This window comes from Leuciscus leuciscus, assembly GCF_965113295.1.
Source record: "Leuciscus leuciscus genome assembly, chromosome: 14".
NCBI classification, from domain to species: Eukaryota; Metazoa; Chordata; class Actinopteri; order Cypriniformes; family Leuciscidae; genus Leuciscus; species Leuciscus leuciscus.
In genome coordinates this window covers 8,510,525-8,528,910 of record NC_138738.1, presented here as the reverse complement: position 1 = coordinate 8,528,910, position 18,386 = coordinate 8,510,525, and the positions used below count along the sequence as shown (strand labels likewise).

Sequence of the window (18,386 nt, the reverse complement as noted above, 5' to 3'; positions counted from 1 at the left end):
AGTCTGCGCACACGTCAGATCAGAACATTTGGACGCGGCTGTGTTCAAGAGGTAAAAACGATATAAATACTGTTCGTTTTATCACACAAACCGCTCGTTTCGTGTCTTAGGCCATCAATGTGTACTTACGATGGGGAATTGTTTAATTTGGACGACGGGGAATTGTTTTAATTTGGACTCTGTGCTTGTGTTTTGAGATAATGACCATAGACCTGCATTATATGACTGACAGAAAAGAACGGTTTGACCTAAAAATATAAAAATTGAAACTACTGCGGAAAAAAAGACACCTACATCTTGGATGCCCTTGAGGTAAGCTAAAACATACCAAAAATTAATTTCAAAGTGAACTATCCCTTTAAGGCCCTCAGGCTGCACATACAGCATACACTGACAGCTAGAGCACGCTGTATAGTATGTATATATATATATATATATATATATATATACTGTATATAAATGGATATATACTGTATATACCATTATCAATTAATGTAGAATAAGGGGTCTGCCACTAAATGAGTAGCATAGAACTTCAAAGATGTGAGATTAGAGGCCTGACAGGACCATAATCCGACCCTGTTAAACTCTTAGTGGGGTGTTTTCAACACTATGAGAGATTAAGGTGGGCTCTGTTAAACTACCGTTGCTAAATAGGCTCATTATCTGATGCCAATTATCAAGAACAAAACACTGTGTTTAACTGAGCCAGAAACTGATCAGATAAACTATGACATTACTATGGAGGGAGTCTTATGGCTATTTTCAGCTAATAGACTGAGCGTACAATTAAAGGCCGCTTTAAAATAAAGAGCTTAACAGATCTCTTTCTTTGTGTTGGCGCAGATAGGCGATTGTTCTTTTTCCTTTTTTACGGTAGATTCTCTGAATAAGCATTCTGTGATAGCGCAGACCACTGTTATGATCGAGTATAGTTATCATAATAGCATGTATTGTAGACTCGGTGGGCTGAGTATCATTAGTTAAATTGCTTCAAATTACAATATCTATTATCCTCAATTTTTTAAAGCATGAATGCCGGGTGCACAACGTCCTAGCCATGAAATTTTATGAGAAAGGAGATCAGATTTTCCCTGGTTCGGTGTTCTATTGTTCTATTTAAACTATGTTTAAATTCCTCAATTACTGTGAAAAGTCGTTCAGTGAAAGATGTTTTCTGGATTGTTTGAGTGAGCACATGACCGGGCAGTGGCAAACACAACATTTATACTATTGCTCCTAAACAACCCTACATCAGGGGCAACTATTTTACTGTTAGGGAGTTTTGGAAATAAAGGAAAAAAGGACACACTGACATTCAAGCAGTCTGTCACGTCAGAAGATTGAAAATTGCAATATTACATCATCTTACAACAATATTACAAGTTTTTAAAAATGTTTCTTTTTTATTCTATTTGAACATCTCTGCTGCTAAGTCGCATAAAATGGATTAAATCTAATTTCTTATTAGGGGTAATTCACCCTAAAAAGAAACTTCTGGTGTTATTTACTCAACCTCATGTTGTGCCAAACTTATATTACTTTTTTTCTTCTGTGGAACAAAAAATTATGTCTACTCAGATTTGTTGTCTTACTATGAAAGTGGATGGGGACCAGGTCCTGTCAAGCTCCTAAGAGATGAAAGCATAATAAAAGTAGTCAATAGAGCTCATTTACCATTCAAAAAAATCTTAAGAATCCACACAATTGCTCTGTATGATTAATAAACAAACATTTAAGTTGTGTTTTCACTTTAAAAAAAAATCTTAACAGCCGTGGCCACCATTCACTTTCATTGTATGGAAAAGAGCAGCTTGGACATTCTGTTACAGGATTCGAAAGACATGAGTTTAGACATAATCACAGAATTTACAGTTTTGTTTGATATATTCCTTTTAATGCTCTGCATAATGTTTCATTGTTTCATAGCAGTTTTTTTGCTGCTTGCTACATAAAAATGACTCTTAAGGTTCCATTTATAGTCCAGCTAATTTAAAGTGAGAGCTAAGCTGTATTGAATCCGTGCCACTGAGCTTTCTTAAATTTAAGTGATACCTCAGCTGCTGATTGTAAAGACTGCAAAATCTAACCAAGAGATGTTGTTCGCTTATATTACACAGGTTGGAAGTAAATCAGAATATGATTTATGTCTTTTAGCTCCAAGTCAAGCCCCAGGGAACATTGAGTGGAACCTGACCAACTCAAAGGTCTTTCTGAACTGGGAACATGTGAAGGCGATGGACAATGAATCAGAAGTAACAGGCTACAAGGTAATCTGTTTTTTCCCCGCTCTCGCTCTTCTGTTTCTTTGCTGATAAACATGCTGTATCAGTGTGCCACATAAGCTGGTGTTTCACATAAAACAACTTAGAGATAAATGACTGAGAACATTACCTTTGAAAGCTGCATTATATAGTGTTTTTCATTTCACTTTTTTATTTTGAGGTGCTAGTGAAGCCTTTCCAGATACGCTCATGCAACTTCCTTTGAACTTCTTATTTGAAGTGCAAACCATTTTGCATGACATTGTATTTAATACCAGTTTTAAGTGACAACTGGTTATGTACAGCATTTTTAGTTACTAAAGACATTTTGCATACCATTACATATCATATGAAACCTTAACATATTGTCACCTTCCTAAAATAATTGCCCAAGTAATTTTTTCAGGTTTCTGAGAAAACTCAAAAAACTGAACCTAACTTCAGAGGTTGAGTAGATTTTCGTTCTTCTTGATGCAGCTCATTGTCTTTTGACTTAGGCAAAATAAAACGGCCTCATCTCACACTCTTGACAAAGTCACACTCTTGACATAGGCCATTATACTACAGGGGTAGAATTTCATGATCTGTTCAACTGAGGATGTGGGCGATTTTACCAGAGGTGGCCAGCATCATGAGGAGATGACCTATGCAAAAAAAGTATTTTTGTCAAAAAATTACTTAGGCAATTATTTAAGAAAGGTGACGATATGCAACCTTGCTATAAATGGTTACCGGCCTTTTTGCACTGTTCATTTCAGAGCTGTTTAAATGTCATCTTGCGTGAGATTGGTCAAAACAGATCAAATTAGCATAAACAGTAGCCTTTAGTAAGAGCCAGCAGAGGCCGTTCTCTCTCCTTTTTGCTAGCAAAACTTTTAGTAAAATTATGAAAAACTCAAGGTTAGCTTTTCGCAAGACCCTTTAGCAAATAGTATTAACCATAAATGGTAAAAGTGAATGGATTAAAGCAAATATCTGGCTAGATATTAAATGTTAAGGGTTTTTTGTTTTGGTCTAGATTTGATTTCCCCTTTAGTATAACCTTTTTATTTTTTTCTAATTGAATTTCTGCAATAAAGCACTCAAGGTCATAGATACAGTTCAGAAACATCTTAGTCTTTTTTTACATTTCAGAACAAGCTTCTTCAAACTCCTGCTGCGCTCAAAACCGAAGTCATCTGTAGCAGTAGTTCATTCAGAATGTTCAGAAAGAGGATTAAAAATTGTCTGATGTGATTCATTTCTTTTGAGCAAATTAATTTGCTCCAGCGTTCTGCCAGCTAATTGACAACGGCCTCTCTGAAATGTAGACTAGAGGTTTGTCGGGTCGGCGAACAGCTGGACGGCTCTGATGCTATCCTCCATCTGGAGCTACGAGCTTAGCGACTCCTCACCAAAGACACTGTTCATTTGCAATCCTAACCGTCCGCTGTGAGGCACCAGCAGAATAATGCAATCAATAATCATAAATTCTCTAGTCTGTGTGAGCTAGAAAGAATATCAGTTTGGTGGCTATTTGTTTTGCTCTGTCAATCTCCAAAAAAAGAAATTTAAATGAAAAATGGATTGTAAAACCTATTTTTTTCACAGCGAGATATGTCAGCAAACATTCTAATCCTCCCACTAGAAATCAATTTGAAATTTGAAATTGATAACGATTTTTTAATTTGTATTCCCTCTTTTACCTGGGTTTTGGAGATTGCATAGAGACGATGGGAAATATTAATAACAGACTTTCATGCACTTTTCAGTGCTGCTGTTGGCTTTTCTTAGGGAAAATGTAAAAACCCAATTAAAAATTGTATTTTAAATATGAGGGAAGAACACTAAAGTTTAATAAAGATACATTTAAAAAGGCAAACTACAGCTACAGGATATATGTTACTATGCAAAACAAAAAGCTCACAGGAAAAAGCACAAGTTCACTACCGTATAATCAGTTGGTCAAAACCTGGCTAAAAAAGATTTCCAAATGATTGCATTCTCAAATAAAACAATTGACTCTAAGCATAACTATGCAATATGCTTTCAGAATCAACAACTTTTTAATAATATTTCAATAAAAGGTGAAGATGTCACTTTAGGCCACTACTGTATTGCACTCCAAAAGTGAGCGTTTTATCATTTGTTTTCTATTGCAAAAAAATAGTTTTATAAATTTACAAACATGACCTATTTTTGTGAAATGTTAAGTGTGCTCATGCTATTTTTCTTCACAATAAATGCTACTTTCATGTCATATTTCAGCATTTTTTGTGTTCAAATTTTGTTTTGTGGCCGCTGTACGGCATGAAATTTCCTTCTTGTGACTTATTTGTTTATTTTTGAGTATTTTTAACTAATATCTGCATCTCACTGACCCACTTTCTCCCACGTAGGTTGTATATCGTCAAAACTGGCACAGGGGAAGCAGCGTAGTGGAGACCAACAGGACGTCCGTGGAGCTTCAGGTGCCGTCAGAAGAAGACCTGCTCGTTCAGATCAAAGCCCTGAGTGACGGAGGAGACGGCAGCAGCAGCAGCCCTATACGGATACCTAAGATGTCAAGTAAGGCTTCACGTGAGCTCATTAAATATAGTGCATGCTGATATTTGAGCTTGTACACATAGAATCAAACTGCTAACCTTGCAATATCTTGACATTTGTAGTTGCCCAATTCATATAATCCTGTCTGTGATGTCTTTGTGTTCGTCTCCATCACAGGCCTGAACTCAAGGGGATACTTCAGTTCAGACGCGAGCAAGATGGCCCATGTTCACGGAGTAGTGTTTCTGATGTTGTCATTGGTGTTTTCATAGAACTTTGCCTTTATTTAAAGCTGAAGTGAGTCATTTCCGTGCCACTATATCACAGAGTGGAATTGCAAAAAGTGACTGTTGTTTCCCAAACACTGTTTGCTAGAGTGTAGAAAAATCAGCCTAAAAATGACTTGCTTAAAATTGTCGCATAAATATGAACAAGTGTTTTAACATTAAAAAAAAATAATATTACACACGTCAGCTTTAACACTGCAAAAAAATTTATTTCTTTCCCATTATTTTTGTCCTGTTCCAGTACAAATATCTAAACATTCTTAAATCAAGATACATTTATTTGAGAAGCAAAATGAGTAAAGATATTAATGACAAAAATGTATCAAAATTATACTTAAAACAAGAACAATTATCTGCCAATGGGGTCAGAAAAATAATCCTGTTTTCCCTTTGAATTAAGTTTATTTTTCTGAACACGTCGGCAGATATTTTTTTCTTAAATATCTTTAAATATGTTTCTTAAATATAAGAAATTTGCTTAATTTAGATACTTTTTTTTTTTGAAAACAAGACTTCAAATTAAACAAGATCATCAAGTACCTTGATTTAAAAATGTTTAGGTATTTCTACTAGAAAACAAGACAAAAAGGAAGGAAACAGACTTTAAAAGTGTTTGATTGGTTGGTTATAGTTACATTTTATTTTCCTTTTTTTTTTTAAGAAGATAAAAATTCCTGAGTCAGCTCCATTGCCTTATATTGTGATGGTTTTTTACCTCTTTGTCAAACTATTTGTCTTTTGTATGTAGATTTTATGCAAAAAAAAGTAGGCTTTCTCTTTTAGCTAATAATTTTGCTTAGGTGTTCAGAACTGAGATTCAAATTGAGCACAATATTAAGTCCAGTAATGCAGTAGTGACCTGGAATGTTGGATCTCCAAGAGAAATCCTTGAATTATGAATTATACCTATGCTGTTTTTCCTCATACACACGTCAGTCAAGTCAATGACGCTGTGTCTGTTTATGTAAAAAGGCCTTTAGATAGATGAGATATGTTGTGTTGTTTTGCATAAACCTGAGAGATATTACTGTTTTGATGAATAGCAACAGTTTGGTTTAATACATAGTTTCTGGATAATTACACTGATTTATTGCTGCTAGTTAGTTTTGAATTATTATTCTGGAAAATTACTTTGACAGTCAAGCATTTAATGATTTGAAATGAGACATATATCTTGTTCCTTTAAATTCAACCCATTGTTTATCAATTCACTTATGATTTCTTCTGTCATTCATATTTTCCTATGGGAGTCAGTTAAACGGTAGGTTTCATTCCTGACATGTTTCAAAGATGGTTCATCATGTTTGTTCCTGTGATTAATCTTTCTTTCAAACATCTGCTGAGTTTGTACGCTTGAAGATGAGACCAAAGTGTGTCATCAGAACTGTGCGCTTAACAGATATTCCCTCTGCCAGTTTAATGTTTTCTAAATATTTTTGTTGAAAAGAAATGTTTTATATCCTCTAGTTTTTTTATTTAATCATTTATATTTGTTTCAAAATTTGTATTTATTAGTAATGACCATGCAAATGTAAAACCATTATTTATTATTACTTTTTTTATTTTTTTATTTACTATTATTTGTATCAAATGTATGTTGTTTATTGCATTTGTATGTTTGTTTTATTTGTATGTGTCAATGACCTGATAGTATCCATATTTTTTGCCTTATTTTGAAATTTTGCATTTTATAAATGTAACATATTCGCCTGGTGTTTTCTTTTGCTGTTATGTAAGCATATTGAGCTATTTAATACCTTTGTATTAATCCTGTACAATCTCTGAGAGATAAAATAAATGCAATTTCATATTGAAATATATGTAGACCAAATATGTGATTAGCTACAGTATCAGTAATAGCCTCCAACTCGCACTACAGCATTTTTGATCTGGGAGGAGACATTTCATTTTAATTTGATGAATGGAAGAGAGCTTATTGGCTGATCTATATGGTTGCCTAGAGACGATTCCTTCAAAGACTTGCATACTGATTGGTAATTACCAATAGACTGAGATTAGTCTCTGCTGGATGAGAGCGTAAAGATGGCAGGCATTGCAGTTATTTAAATTACAGAAAAAATATACAGTGGATCCAGAAGTCTCAGCGTACTAGTTAAAATGCCTCTATTTAGCATTTTTCTAATTAAGTACAACTTTCTTTTCAGTACAAATTATATTATCAGCATAATAATTTGATTGAAATGTTGAAGTGAAAAATAACATGCATTTCTTTGCATTCGCATGCACCCCCTTTAACTTTAATGCACTTAAACTGACATGAACTCTAAAAGTTTGTGTAAAACCTGTAGTGTTGATCATTGTATCCAGCATGATTTGAGAAAGATCTAAAAAGCATCTTGTGGTTTAATTGGAATTGAAGCATCTCTTAACTGATAACCTTTCTACAGAGCCCCTAAAGGCACATGGTGATGGAAAACGATATGAGATGGGAGAAAAAATATATTTCAATGCTTATGCGCTCTCTTGCATAAGGAACCCTTAAAGTGACATGGTGATGGAAAAAAATATATGAAATGGGAGGACAAATTATATGTCAACGCTTTGGCATCTCTCGCAAATGTTTTGCATTCCCCCGAGAAACTTTGCATTCACTCACAAAATGTTTGTGTTTTCCAGAGACACTGCTTGTATAGAGTGATATGATTATTCATACATGTGAAATTCAAAAATATAAACATACATATATAAAAATCTGTGTCTGAATTGAGTTCAGAAATGACAACCAATCGGAGCGCTGGGTTGTTAGCCCCGCCCCCTTGCCTACGATCGGGTTGCGCAGTGCAGGTTTGAAGACAGATGCAGATCGAGTGATGGGGAAATGTGATCTGATATGAGAGTGTTAAAATAGAAACTGTTCAAAGTAGGGATGGGCAAATGAAGCCTCATGAAGCACTGAGGCTTTCCCTTCATTGTTCCAGGAAAAGATTCGAAGCATCATGAGTGTCGAAAACAGCGCCAATTTGTGGCAGGTCAAATTTTTAGCAGCCATACACCCCAGTGGCAGCGCCGTTGTTTTATCTATTAAGCACAAATAAAAGTCTGACAAAGCTAAATGTTCAGTTTTCTGATAATAATAATTCACGTATTAAAGTGAGGCAATAAGTTAAATGTAACAATTATATTAATACTAAATATAAAAATAAAAAAAAGAGTTGCTCGATGCAAGTGAATCCCGGTCTAATTATTTTATGGTTTCTATGCTGTTTCTATGGCAGAATATATGAGCATGTAACATAGGCTATAGGCTTATTTATAAAAAATAAATAAAAATGTTAGTAAATGGACTTCAACTTCCAAAAACCTTTAGAAAAGTGTTCTGGGTTCAAACATTCCGACACGCAAAGTGAAGCATTCACGTGACTGGAAAGGCTTCGGTTTTCGTTGATCACGTGTTCTCTGAAAACAATACGCGCTCTGGCACGGAGCTTCATGAGAAATTGCGCTGTGTGGATACGCGCTTTGAGGCTTCAGTGTCATTATGTAACATCACTAGTTCTAAGTTCACATAAACTGAACGAATCGGAGTGTAACATCAAGGTATTGGGTGATCCAGTGTGATTGTGTCGATCGGGTAGAGTTTACATTTTGACTCGGTGAGTTTACCAATTATATAATTAGCCTTAAAAAACGAATGACAACACACTGGATGTGATAACGGTTTCTTTGTTTTATGCATATGAGACAAAATGGTGTTATATCATGATGTTGTATGGGTTCGATTGTTCATTTCCGTGTGGTTATGTCAGACCGCATGGTGTATTGAGTGTTCACTGCCGTTCGCTGAAGCTATTTTGTTTGCTCATACCTGTGGAAAAAAGAAAGAAAGACGTGAATGGACAGGTAATAGGCTCTATGCACGATCGCTTCCGCGTTTTGTAGCCCGCCCAGTTACATCCGGTGCTGCGTCGGAAACCGTTTCTGCATTCGGTGGAGATAATGGTAAATTACATTGCTGTTTACAAGAACTTCCAGCGGTTAACGTGAATGATGTTAACAATATTGTGAGGCAGTTAGCTGTCACACCTAAGAGTAAGAAAGAGAAGGGCTTTAAAGTTAAATTATATATTTCAAGTTACATCGACAACTTTGAGGGTAAGTATTCTCTTATATCATGCGAAAACCGACTAGTGAATCGGTTTCTAAAATTGTTGTCTCCGTTTCTGAGAAAATTAATTTTATGAAAGTTTTGCCGCTAGTAGGCCTACACTTCGCTATAGAACGCGCTATGCGGAAGTAAAGACGCTGGCTGAGATTCTACCGGAAATACGTCGGAAATGTTCGTGCATAGAGCGTATTGAATATAATAGGTTTGTTTGAGATGCGCCTTGCCTAGCCTGAAATGTATGCGAGAGTAGGCGGCTGCAGTGAGGGGAGGAGTGAAAAAAGTGCAGGCAAGACGGACAGTTCTCTCTTCTCACAGTGGATCAGACACCTGTGAGATCAAAGACATATATCGCGGGATTCACGCTCGTGCACGGTGTTGCCAAAAACCTGGATGTAATTTAAATTCTGTTGCTTTTATATGAGAATAAATATGAACAAGACACCCAACGGGCTACTTGTTATTAAATTCCATTCCAAATAGTTTATCCATCATTTTTACTTTAATACAGACATATGTTTATATATATATTTTTATAAAATGACATCACATAACCCATATAGAGATCACACTGTCAGAAAGTTTGGGAATATTCACTCATAATTTATACACAAACATGATATCAGAGTTTTAAAATCAAACATTTTAAAAGAGAACAATACATCATGGTTGTTTAAACCAATGAGCATTAAGCTGTGTCGTCAGCAAGTCGTTTCCCATCATGCTTTTGATCAGCGCTGTCATTGGAGAGCAACTGCGCTCGACTGCAGAATCCGACACGTCCGCCTTGCTCTCGCGAGAGTTTTTTGACATGCGTCAGCAAGACATCAGAGCAAGGCGGACCGCACTCGGACACATTTCTAACCGGCACTGATCACCGGTGATCGGTTCTGCGCAGATTTTGCTCATCTCAAACAAGCCTAGTGTCACTTACTATGATGATGGTATTCATGTATTGTATTTGTTTCCTGTGTTATATATTGTAACTCATTATTGATATACAATATTGAATGCATATTCTGGTCTGTGATCAGGCCAGGTTTTTTTTCTCTGTGTGAGCATTCTTCCAAGTTGGATTTCCCTAATTGATGGCAAGCCTCCCACTTCGACCCTGAAAGGATCACGAACCAAGAGGAAAGGATCATTTTCCATTCTATTATTTTTCTTCGGACAAGTAAGAGAACACATTCCCAGATACTAAAAAAACCAAAAAAAAATGATGGGACTAAAATCATCTCAGGAGCACAATTAGAAAATTCAAGACTGATCAATCTTCCGATTGACACAGAGTTGAACTTGAAAAAAAACTTATTTCAGTGTGAGTTACATGTGATATCACTGGTTTGTTTTCATTTGTGATCACTTACATTGATTGTGATTGTGATTACTGTTAAATGAAAAGTAATTCAGAGGGTGCACCCAGGTTATATATAGGTTTCTTCCCCCTGTTTTTATTATTTACTTTATTTATGTGATCAAGGTAAAAAGAAAACACTGAAGGAAAAAAATCACTAAACTCAAGTAAAGTTGTTATTGGTTCAACTTACCTTCTGTCTCTGCCTGTTGCTCAGTATCACCGCCACCTCCCCTTACGTGCAGTCTTCTGGTTTTATTTGTCTGGTCTATTAGTAAGTGAGTTAATACCTGCTACATTTGCGTTCACTCTCAAAATATTTGCGTTTTCCTGAAAACTTTGCGCTCGCTTGCAAAATGTTTGCATTTTCCCGAGAAACTTTACTTTCGCTCGCAAAATATTTGCGGTTTCCCGAGAAACTTTGCATCTGCTCTCAAAATATTTGCGTTTTTCTGAGAAGCTTTGCATTTGCTCGCAAAATGTTTGCGTTTTCCCAAGAAACTTTACTTTTGCTCGCAAAATGTTTGCATTTTCCCAAGAAACTTTACTTTTGCTCGCAAAATGTTTGCATTTTCCCGACAAACTTTGTGTTCGCTTGCAAAATGTTTGTTTCTCAGAGAAAAGCAAACCATTTGGGAGTGAACGCAATGTTTCTTGGGGGAACCCAAAACTTTTACGAGATAATGCAAAAACCAAAAAAAAAAAATAATTATCCCCATCTCATATTTTTTTACATCACCATGTCCCTTTAGGGGCTCTGTACTTTTCCTTGGTTTACCTTTTTCAATTCCAAAAACTTGCTGTTTATTTCTAAGTATAAATTATGAAAAAAATACCAGATTTGAAGTGGTTCTTTGGATCTGTATACCTCTCTATATCATGATAAATAAACTGTCCTTTAAGGTGCTAATATTATACTTAATCAATGCATATTTAATTATTATATTGTTGCCCTTTACAATGGCAAAAAAGTGTGACCTTGGTCAAGAAATAAATATTTGACACAACCCTCCTACAAAACTAGTTGCCAAATGTTTCTATTTGTTTTGGAAGGACTTAAATGTTCACTCAATAAGCAGCATCCTACATGTTTATTTACCAACATTTGACATTAAGTTATGAAACCGGGCTACAGTTGAGGTGTGAAATGGAGTTTGCTAAAGTAGATTTCACAGTGAAGGTGTAGGAGTTTATTCCAAGAGCTCAGAGGAATGAGCTTGTCAGGAACACTGACAGGTAAGTGAGCGAACATGGATGTAATCTCCTGAGAATTGCTCCGACTTGTTGGGCTACCAGGGGATTTAACCGTAAATACCGTAAGTCCAGCTGAAATGGAAGCATTCGTAGGCAGTCACAGAGCCTTTTGGAAGTCCTCCTTGCATGTCATTTGGTGCCCTTCAATAGTTCCTGCTGTGAGTCTGACCAAATTTTGGTGGAGACTGATATTTCTTGCACTGATCCTTCTAAATTAATGGCTTCACTGGAGCTGTAAAGACCCATATGGAAGCGAGACATGGGAAGGCTGCTTCCTAATCACTACTTTTGCCAAGCCAATGTGTCTGCATAATCTCACAAAATGGTTTTAATAAACCCTTGTTCAATTTTGAAGGGAGTTTGACGTTATCTGATAGCAGTTCCATCCCATAAGTCGGACACTTTGCTGCCCAGAACAAAGGCTTCAGTGCCCTGAAATAAAGAAAAGATGCGATTTATTCGGTTTTGGATTATGTCTGTTTACTTGAAGTCGCCATGAAATCAGAATTGATCATTCTTTATGGAATATTCCAGTATTTATGATAAATGATTTATCCGTGTACATACATTATTATTATTTTTTATCAAAATAACTTCCCCTCCCACTTGCAATTATATCTTTTCCTTGTTGATTTTTTTTTTTCTTTTTTTTTCACTGCGATGGCGGGACAAACTGTCAGTCACATGAGATCACAGCAATAGCAAACCAAGTCCTGCCCTACATTTTTTCTTGTTCGAGAAGCCATTTCACTCTCATATATACATCACAATAGGGGAGAAAAGATTATCGCAACTTCCGTATAATACCGACTTTAAAAAATCCCAGATTTTTTAAACGGTCTCTTTTGGACCCACTATAGATATGTTACCAGGGCTTCTCGGCCCCTTATTATCAAAACTGGCATTGATAAATAATAACCACCTTCCTTTTTGACAATATTTTCAAGGTAGGCAGAGATGTGCTTATTGAAGTGGGGCAGATTAAAAATTCTACCCTGCAGCGATGTAATGGATCTTATGCAAAAATGAATGGAGAAAATGTGGCCCAGATTTTTCATAGATAGCCATAGCGGTTTATAAAGGCCCTCGGATATATAAATGGAGAAATAATTGTGAGGAAACCTTTGGCTATTCAAATTAATCATTTCAATGATAGAATAGTGCTGTCATAGTTCACTTGTTAGTAGTGCAGCGGCACAGGGGGGAAACTGGTAAGATAATGAATGGTTTAGAAGTTTGGCATGTTCGAGGGAAAGGTTGAGAAGAAGGTTGTAGTATTGAAGGGGGTATGTGAGACCTGGCGGCCTATTTAGCTGGTTTCAAGTACAAGCAGGTGAGGGCCATAAAACAAATTTCACCTCCAGGGAGACAAAGACAGAACTTCATTTGAATCAGTGGGAAAACCTTATTGAGAAAGAGTTCTAATTCAAGTGAGAACTAATGCATCACTCTTAAAGGTATAGTACAACCAAGTCTGTAATTCACAGTAAAACATATTCAAACTCGCATCACGTCTTTGACGTTTGTTGACAAACGTCATCGGTTCTCTCATTTTGCATTGCATATGCAAAAGAATTACATTCATTTATTTATTTGGTCTGTTCCTTATTAAAGCTGTTGAAGGCTTCAGAAGACTTGTACAGAAGTAATAAGACTACATTTAAGATACATTGAAGTCTGTTGCCTTTGGCTTGCTCAGTTGGGGATATTTTGGGGATATTTAATTTAATTTTATGAATCAATAAATTCCACTTGAAACAAACTTTGTTGTATTATTTTAATTTAATACTGTGAAGCTGCTTTGATACAATCTGTATTGTGAAAAGCGCTATACAAATAAACTTGACTTGACTTTACTTGAATGAAATGGAAATGGCAACTGACTTAATTTCTTAAATTATAAAATAAAATACTGATTACATACTGTTCAAAAGGTTTGGGTTTAGAAAGTTTTTTTTTTAGTTTTTTTGTGTGAACTGTTAATACTTTTATTCCGCAAGGATGCATTAAATTGATCAAAAGTGACAGTAAAGACTTTTAAATGGTTACGAATATTGTCTATTTCAAATAAATGCATATTTCAAATAAATGCTTTTCTACTCAAAGAATCCTGAAAAAATATATCAAGGTTTCCACATAAATATTAAGCAGCACTACTGTTTTCAGCATTGATAATAAAAAGGAGTGGTTCTTGAGCACCAAACCAGAATGATTTCTGAAGATCATGTGACACTGAAGATTCAGAAAATTCAGCTCTGATATCACAGTAATAAATTGAATGTTGAAATATATTAAAATAGAAAACCAGTTCTTTTAAATTCTAATAATATTTCATTATATTGCTGTTTTACCATATCTTTAATCACGTGAAAGCATCCAAGAGACTGCATTACAATATTGCAATACTCCTTAGAAAGTAGATAATTGTGTTACTTTTTATGGAGAGTAATATGTTGCGCTACTTTTTCTCATCTGGGCTGGATCACAGAAGAATGACGCAATAGAAGAAAGTTGAACACTCATATTTCAGCAATAAAAACAAAAAAACTAAATACAAATGTGGTTTATCTAAAGTCATTTTTGCTTATATGGCTGAATTGGATCGCCAGCAACAAAGACGTTAGTAAATAAAGTGAGATTAAATACATAAATCATATTTGTATTATTTAACATTTAATTTTTGCAGGTTTGTGTAATATTCTGAGTTTGCATTTCATAGATTTGATTCATTTTGAGGAATACTGAAACTGTTTTTGAGCAAGTGAGATGAGTAAATGCATGCTCACGTTTAGTCTAGAACTACAATAACTATCATGTTCACACAGCGCACACAACACCTCTGCACTTATGATTTCTCTCAACATGGGGACAGGAGAGCTGTCAGTCAACACATGGGAAAACAAAGTCACTTGCGTTACTTATTTGAAAAAGTAACTTTTGTTTCTTGTAATGTGTTACCCCCAACACCAGTGGTGTAGTCTACGTGATACGCAGGTATACGCCGTATACCCACTAGAAAAGGCCATAAGGATTTGCGTATACCCACTTAAAAAAGCGTGAGGATACGTAACAACTTCGTTTTGTGTCAGAACTTTCACTTTCATTCATAAATTCACCCCGTCTGTGTTTGCGAAGCGACACGGATCGAATCGCGGAATCCAGTCACAAATGGAACTTGCTATAGGGCAGAACGTCACGGATTTTGGCTATTTTTGAATGAATAAATCAAAAGTAGGGCTGTACAATGAATCAAATCTCGATATGGACTAGTGTCTATGAATATTAAAGCTAAAAGAGACTGCAATTGTTCTACGCGTCTCTGGGAATGAGCGCTCAATGTGTGCTCCACTACACACACACACACACAGAAGCACGCGTGACTCACGCTCGTGGTGTTTTCAGCGTTTCACTGTATTGAGACATGAATGATGTAGGCTACAGCTACACATGTGCATTTCATCGCAGAGCTGCTATGAGAGTCACTTGACGAGAATTTCACCATTTCATTTGATAAAACTATCGTCATTCATTCGTTTCATATACACACAGAAACTGTTATGTCTTTACGACAACCTGTCAAAATAAAAGTTCGGTATAACGTGAAGAAATTATAACAGAAATATATTACTATTGCACAGTAGAGTATACTTCAGGCCTAATAATAATAATAATAATATTAGTGTATTAAAACACACAGAAACTCAAATGTCTACAACCCACCAAAATAAAAGTTCGGTCTAACTCAAATTAATTAGAAAGAAATTGCACAGTAAAATGTATTTTAAAATAACACTTTTTTTTTCAAAAACACCATTTCTAAAAGTAAATTTGTATTTGTGCCTATAATGTTTAAAAAAAATTTTTTTTAGAGTATTTAGAGTATACTCACTACAAAAAACTAGATTACACCACTGCCCAACACAGTATAATATTTGCATGTAACAATAACACAAGTAACATGCATTAAGAAAATAAATAGGGTTGATTTTGATTTCATGCTGACTGTTTTGATATGTTTGTTGGAAGCTTGTGGTTAAATGGTTTTGTAAATAAAAGATTAGTGTGAACATATTGCAGAACATACTGTTGTGTTTAATGGAACATTCATAAGACATGAGGGTGTAAATGATGACTGAAATGATGAATTGAGCTTTATTTCAGTTTTACATCAACTGCATCTAAAATAAATGCGACCTGAGTGCCTGCAATAGTTTGTAAGTGCAATCTTCTGTAATCGCTGTAATGTATTCACACAGAGGGTTCCCACACTCTGCCTTATCAATTAAACACACCGATGCAAGTGGCACCTGATCTAAAAGAGCTTGCCATGATTTGCTAATTTGCTGCATTACTTACTTGTCATGCTGAAGTTTAAAGACGTGCCTGCATGCCAAGAAGAAACTGTCCTTTTTATTGCCCTGTGCCTTAGAATTTCACTTCATTTGTTAAACCACTTCAATCAAACTGATCACGACCTTATTTGGTTTGCAAAACTAATCATTTAATTTGAAAATTGGACACCAGTAGAATGTGATGACATGGCAGCATATCAAGAAGAGCTCTCTGTGTTTCATGGAGCCGATGTGGTCATGATGTTTATGCATGTAAATTCACACGAAAGTGACACACGTAAAGGGGGAGGGTTAGAAAATGTGGTCCGAAGAAGATAAACCAGACGAAATTACCAAGAGGTTTGGAAAGCCAGGTTAAAGCATTCATAATCTGCAAAGTAGAGCCTTGGGCTGTTAGGCCTGTAAATTGGCGTGAATAGAGAAGGTTGTGTGTTTACAAAGCTTGTCCCCAGACTCCAAGCTGTGGAAAAGCAACATCCGAGGAAGAAGAGTAAACAGGATTAGAAGTTAGAGGAAAGATGGGCCATTACTTCACCTGTCAGCTGAACAGAAGGAAACTGCTCAGAGAGACTCTTACTTTACACATGATGGTGAATATTAAGTACAGGTGCACAAAACCTGATCAAAGAGCATAGACTTGTTTGCACTATATTCTGAAGTCTAAAATATGTTGCCGAAATTAAATGGATGGACCAGTTTTAAAACTCAGTTTGCCTGTGTAATTTGAAACAATGGCAAATCATGGATTTTCTTATGAGAACTCGAAAAAATATGTTTTGCTCCATAAAAAGACATGGTAACGCTTTACAGTAAGGATTCATTGGTTAACATTAGTTAATGCATTAGTAGCATTAACTAACAATGAGCAATGCACTTGTTACAGTTTGTGTTAATCTTTGTTAATAAAAAAATACTGTTCATTAGTTCATGTTAGCTCAGGTCCAACTCTTTCCCCGCCATTGACGGAATTTTCTGATCCATGTTTTCACTGTTATACTGTAGGAGTCGCTATTACGCATCATCTGAGAGAGTACAGAATCTCTGGATCAAAACACAGGCGAAGAAGGAGCAGAAACAAGCAATGAAAGCATTGCATTATGTATATGTAAAATAGGGTGATCATCAAACATTAAACAGCATATAAATCAAAACTGCCCATTGCTGCTGCTTTTCTTTCTTTTTTTTTTACGAAACTTATCCACATTCAAGTGTTGATAAATAAAAATGCATGAAGCTTGAATAAAATGTTTTTAAGCAGAGGCTCTCTTCAGATATGTTCAGATATTCATACAACCAAATATTCTGAGGGCCATGCAAGTTTTGTGAAAATTGTCAAAAAATGCTGGTGCTGGCTGGCAATTTTTTATTTGATTTTTTACAACATTTGTATTTACATCTGTACTGCCATAAGGGGGAAATTTGACATCAGGTGCTATTTCGTGTTTTTCACCTGCCATCAGTGATTGTGAGCCTGTCCCAGGGAATTCAATGCAATGAGTGGATATATTCACCCCAAGAAGAAGTAGGCCTATACTGGTTTAGTCATTTTGTTTGGTGTTTTAGCCTGTTGTGAGCAGGTTGTTAGCCCCGCTTGACATTTGCGATAATTAAAACGGCTAATCCAAGTAGGGTGCTGTCAAAGCCCTAGAAAATGGTCATGGTTCATTTTAGGTCAAATTAAAACCTCCACATGAATTGCCTACCTGCAGCTTCCAGCCAAGAGCCTAATCCATAATAATGTTCCGGGTTTATTAAAAGACTAAAATTAGGTTAAACATAACAAAAAGCTTCAAAGCCAATGTGTTAGAGTTACTCATTTTTCCATGTAGCCTATTTCAATCTCAGACTTGCTTGTAAAATAATGGCAAACAATGTTATAAAAGTTTTCATGTTTGTAAGAAGTCTGCATTCTTTGAATTAGATTTTTAAAAATTATATAATTTTTTTAAATATATTTTTAAGTTTAAAAAATGTGTTAAGAATTATTCAGTGGCAGTACAAAGTAAAAAGTGAACGTGTATGGAGTCTATCTGTGAGTTTCCTTTTCTCCTGAGAAGAGTCGGGTGGATTCTTTCCCTTTTTTCCTGACAGTTTATGATGTCTCTCCATGCATAGGTGTAGTTTGTCAGGAAAGTGACAGTGCGTGAGTCAGAGCCAAGCTCTAAAGCAGGGATAAAGTGTGGTGATGGACAGAAGATTCACAGAGAATTAAAAAGACAGGGAGCC

General features: G+C 35.7%; 1 protein-coding gene across 2 annotated transcripts in view; it reads left to right on the top strand.

Annotated features, from left to right (window-relative positions):
- cntn6 (contactin 6) overlaps positions 1–7,680 on the top strand; it is an 87,525-nt gene extending 79,845 nt beyond the window's left edge. Inside the window, exons 21-23 of one of the 2 annotated variants that reach the window (XM_082190173.1) lie at positions 2,158–2,270; positions 4,643–4,811; positions 4,968–7,680. In XM_082190173.1, coding sequence (XP_082046299.1) covers positions 2,158–2,270; positions 4,643–4,811; positions 4,968–5,062 — 377 coding nt within the window. In that variant the 3' untranslated portion in view covers positions 5,063–7,680. The remainder of the gene's footprint in view (positions 1–2,157; positions 2,271–4,642; positions 4,812–4,967) is intronic. The other variant, XM_082190172.1, reaches the window with a different exon arrangement.
- The last annotated feature ends 10,706 nt before the right edge of the window (positions 7,681–18,386 follow it).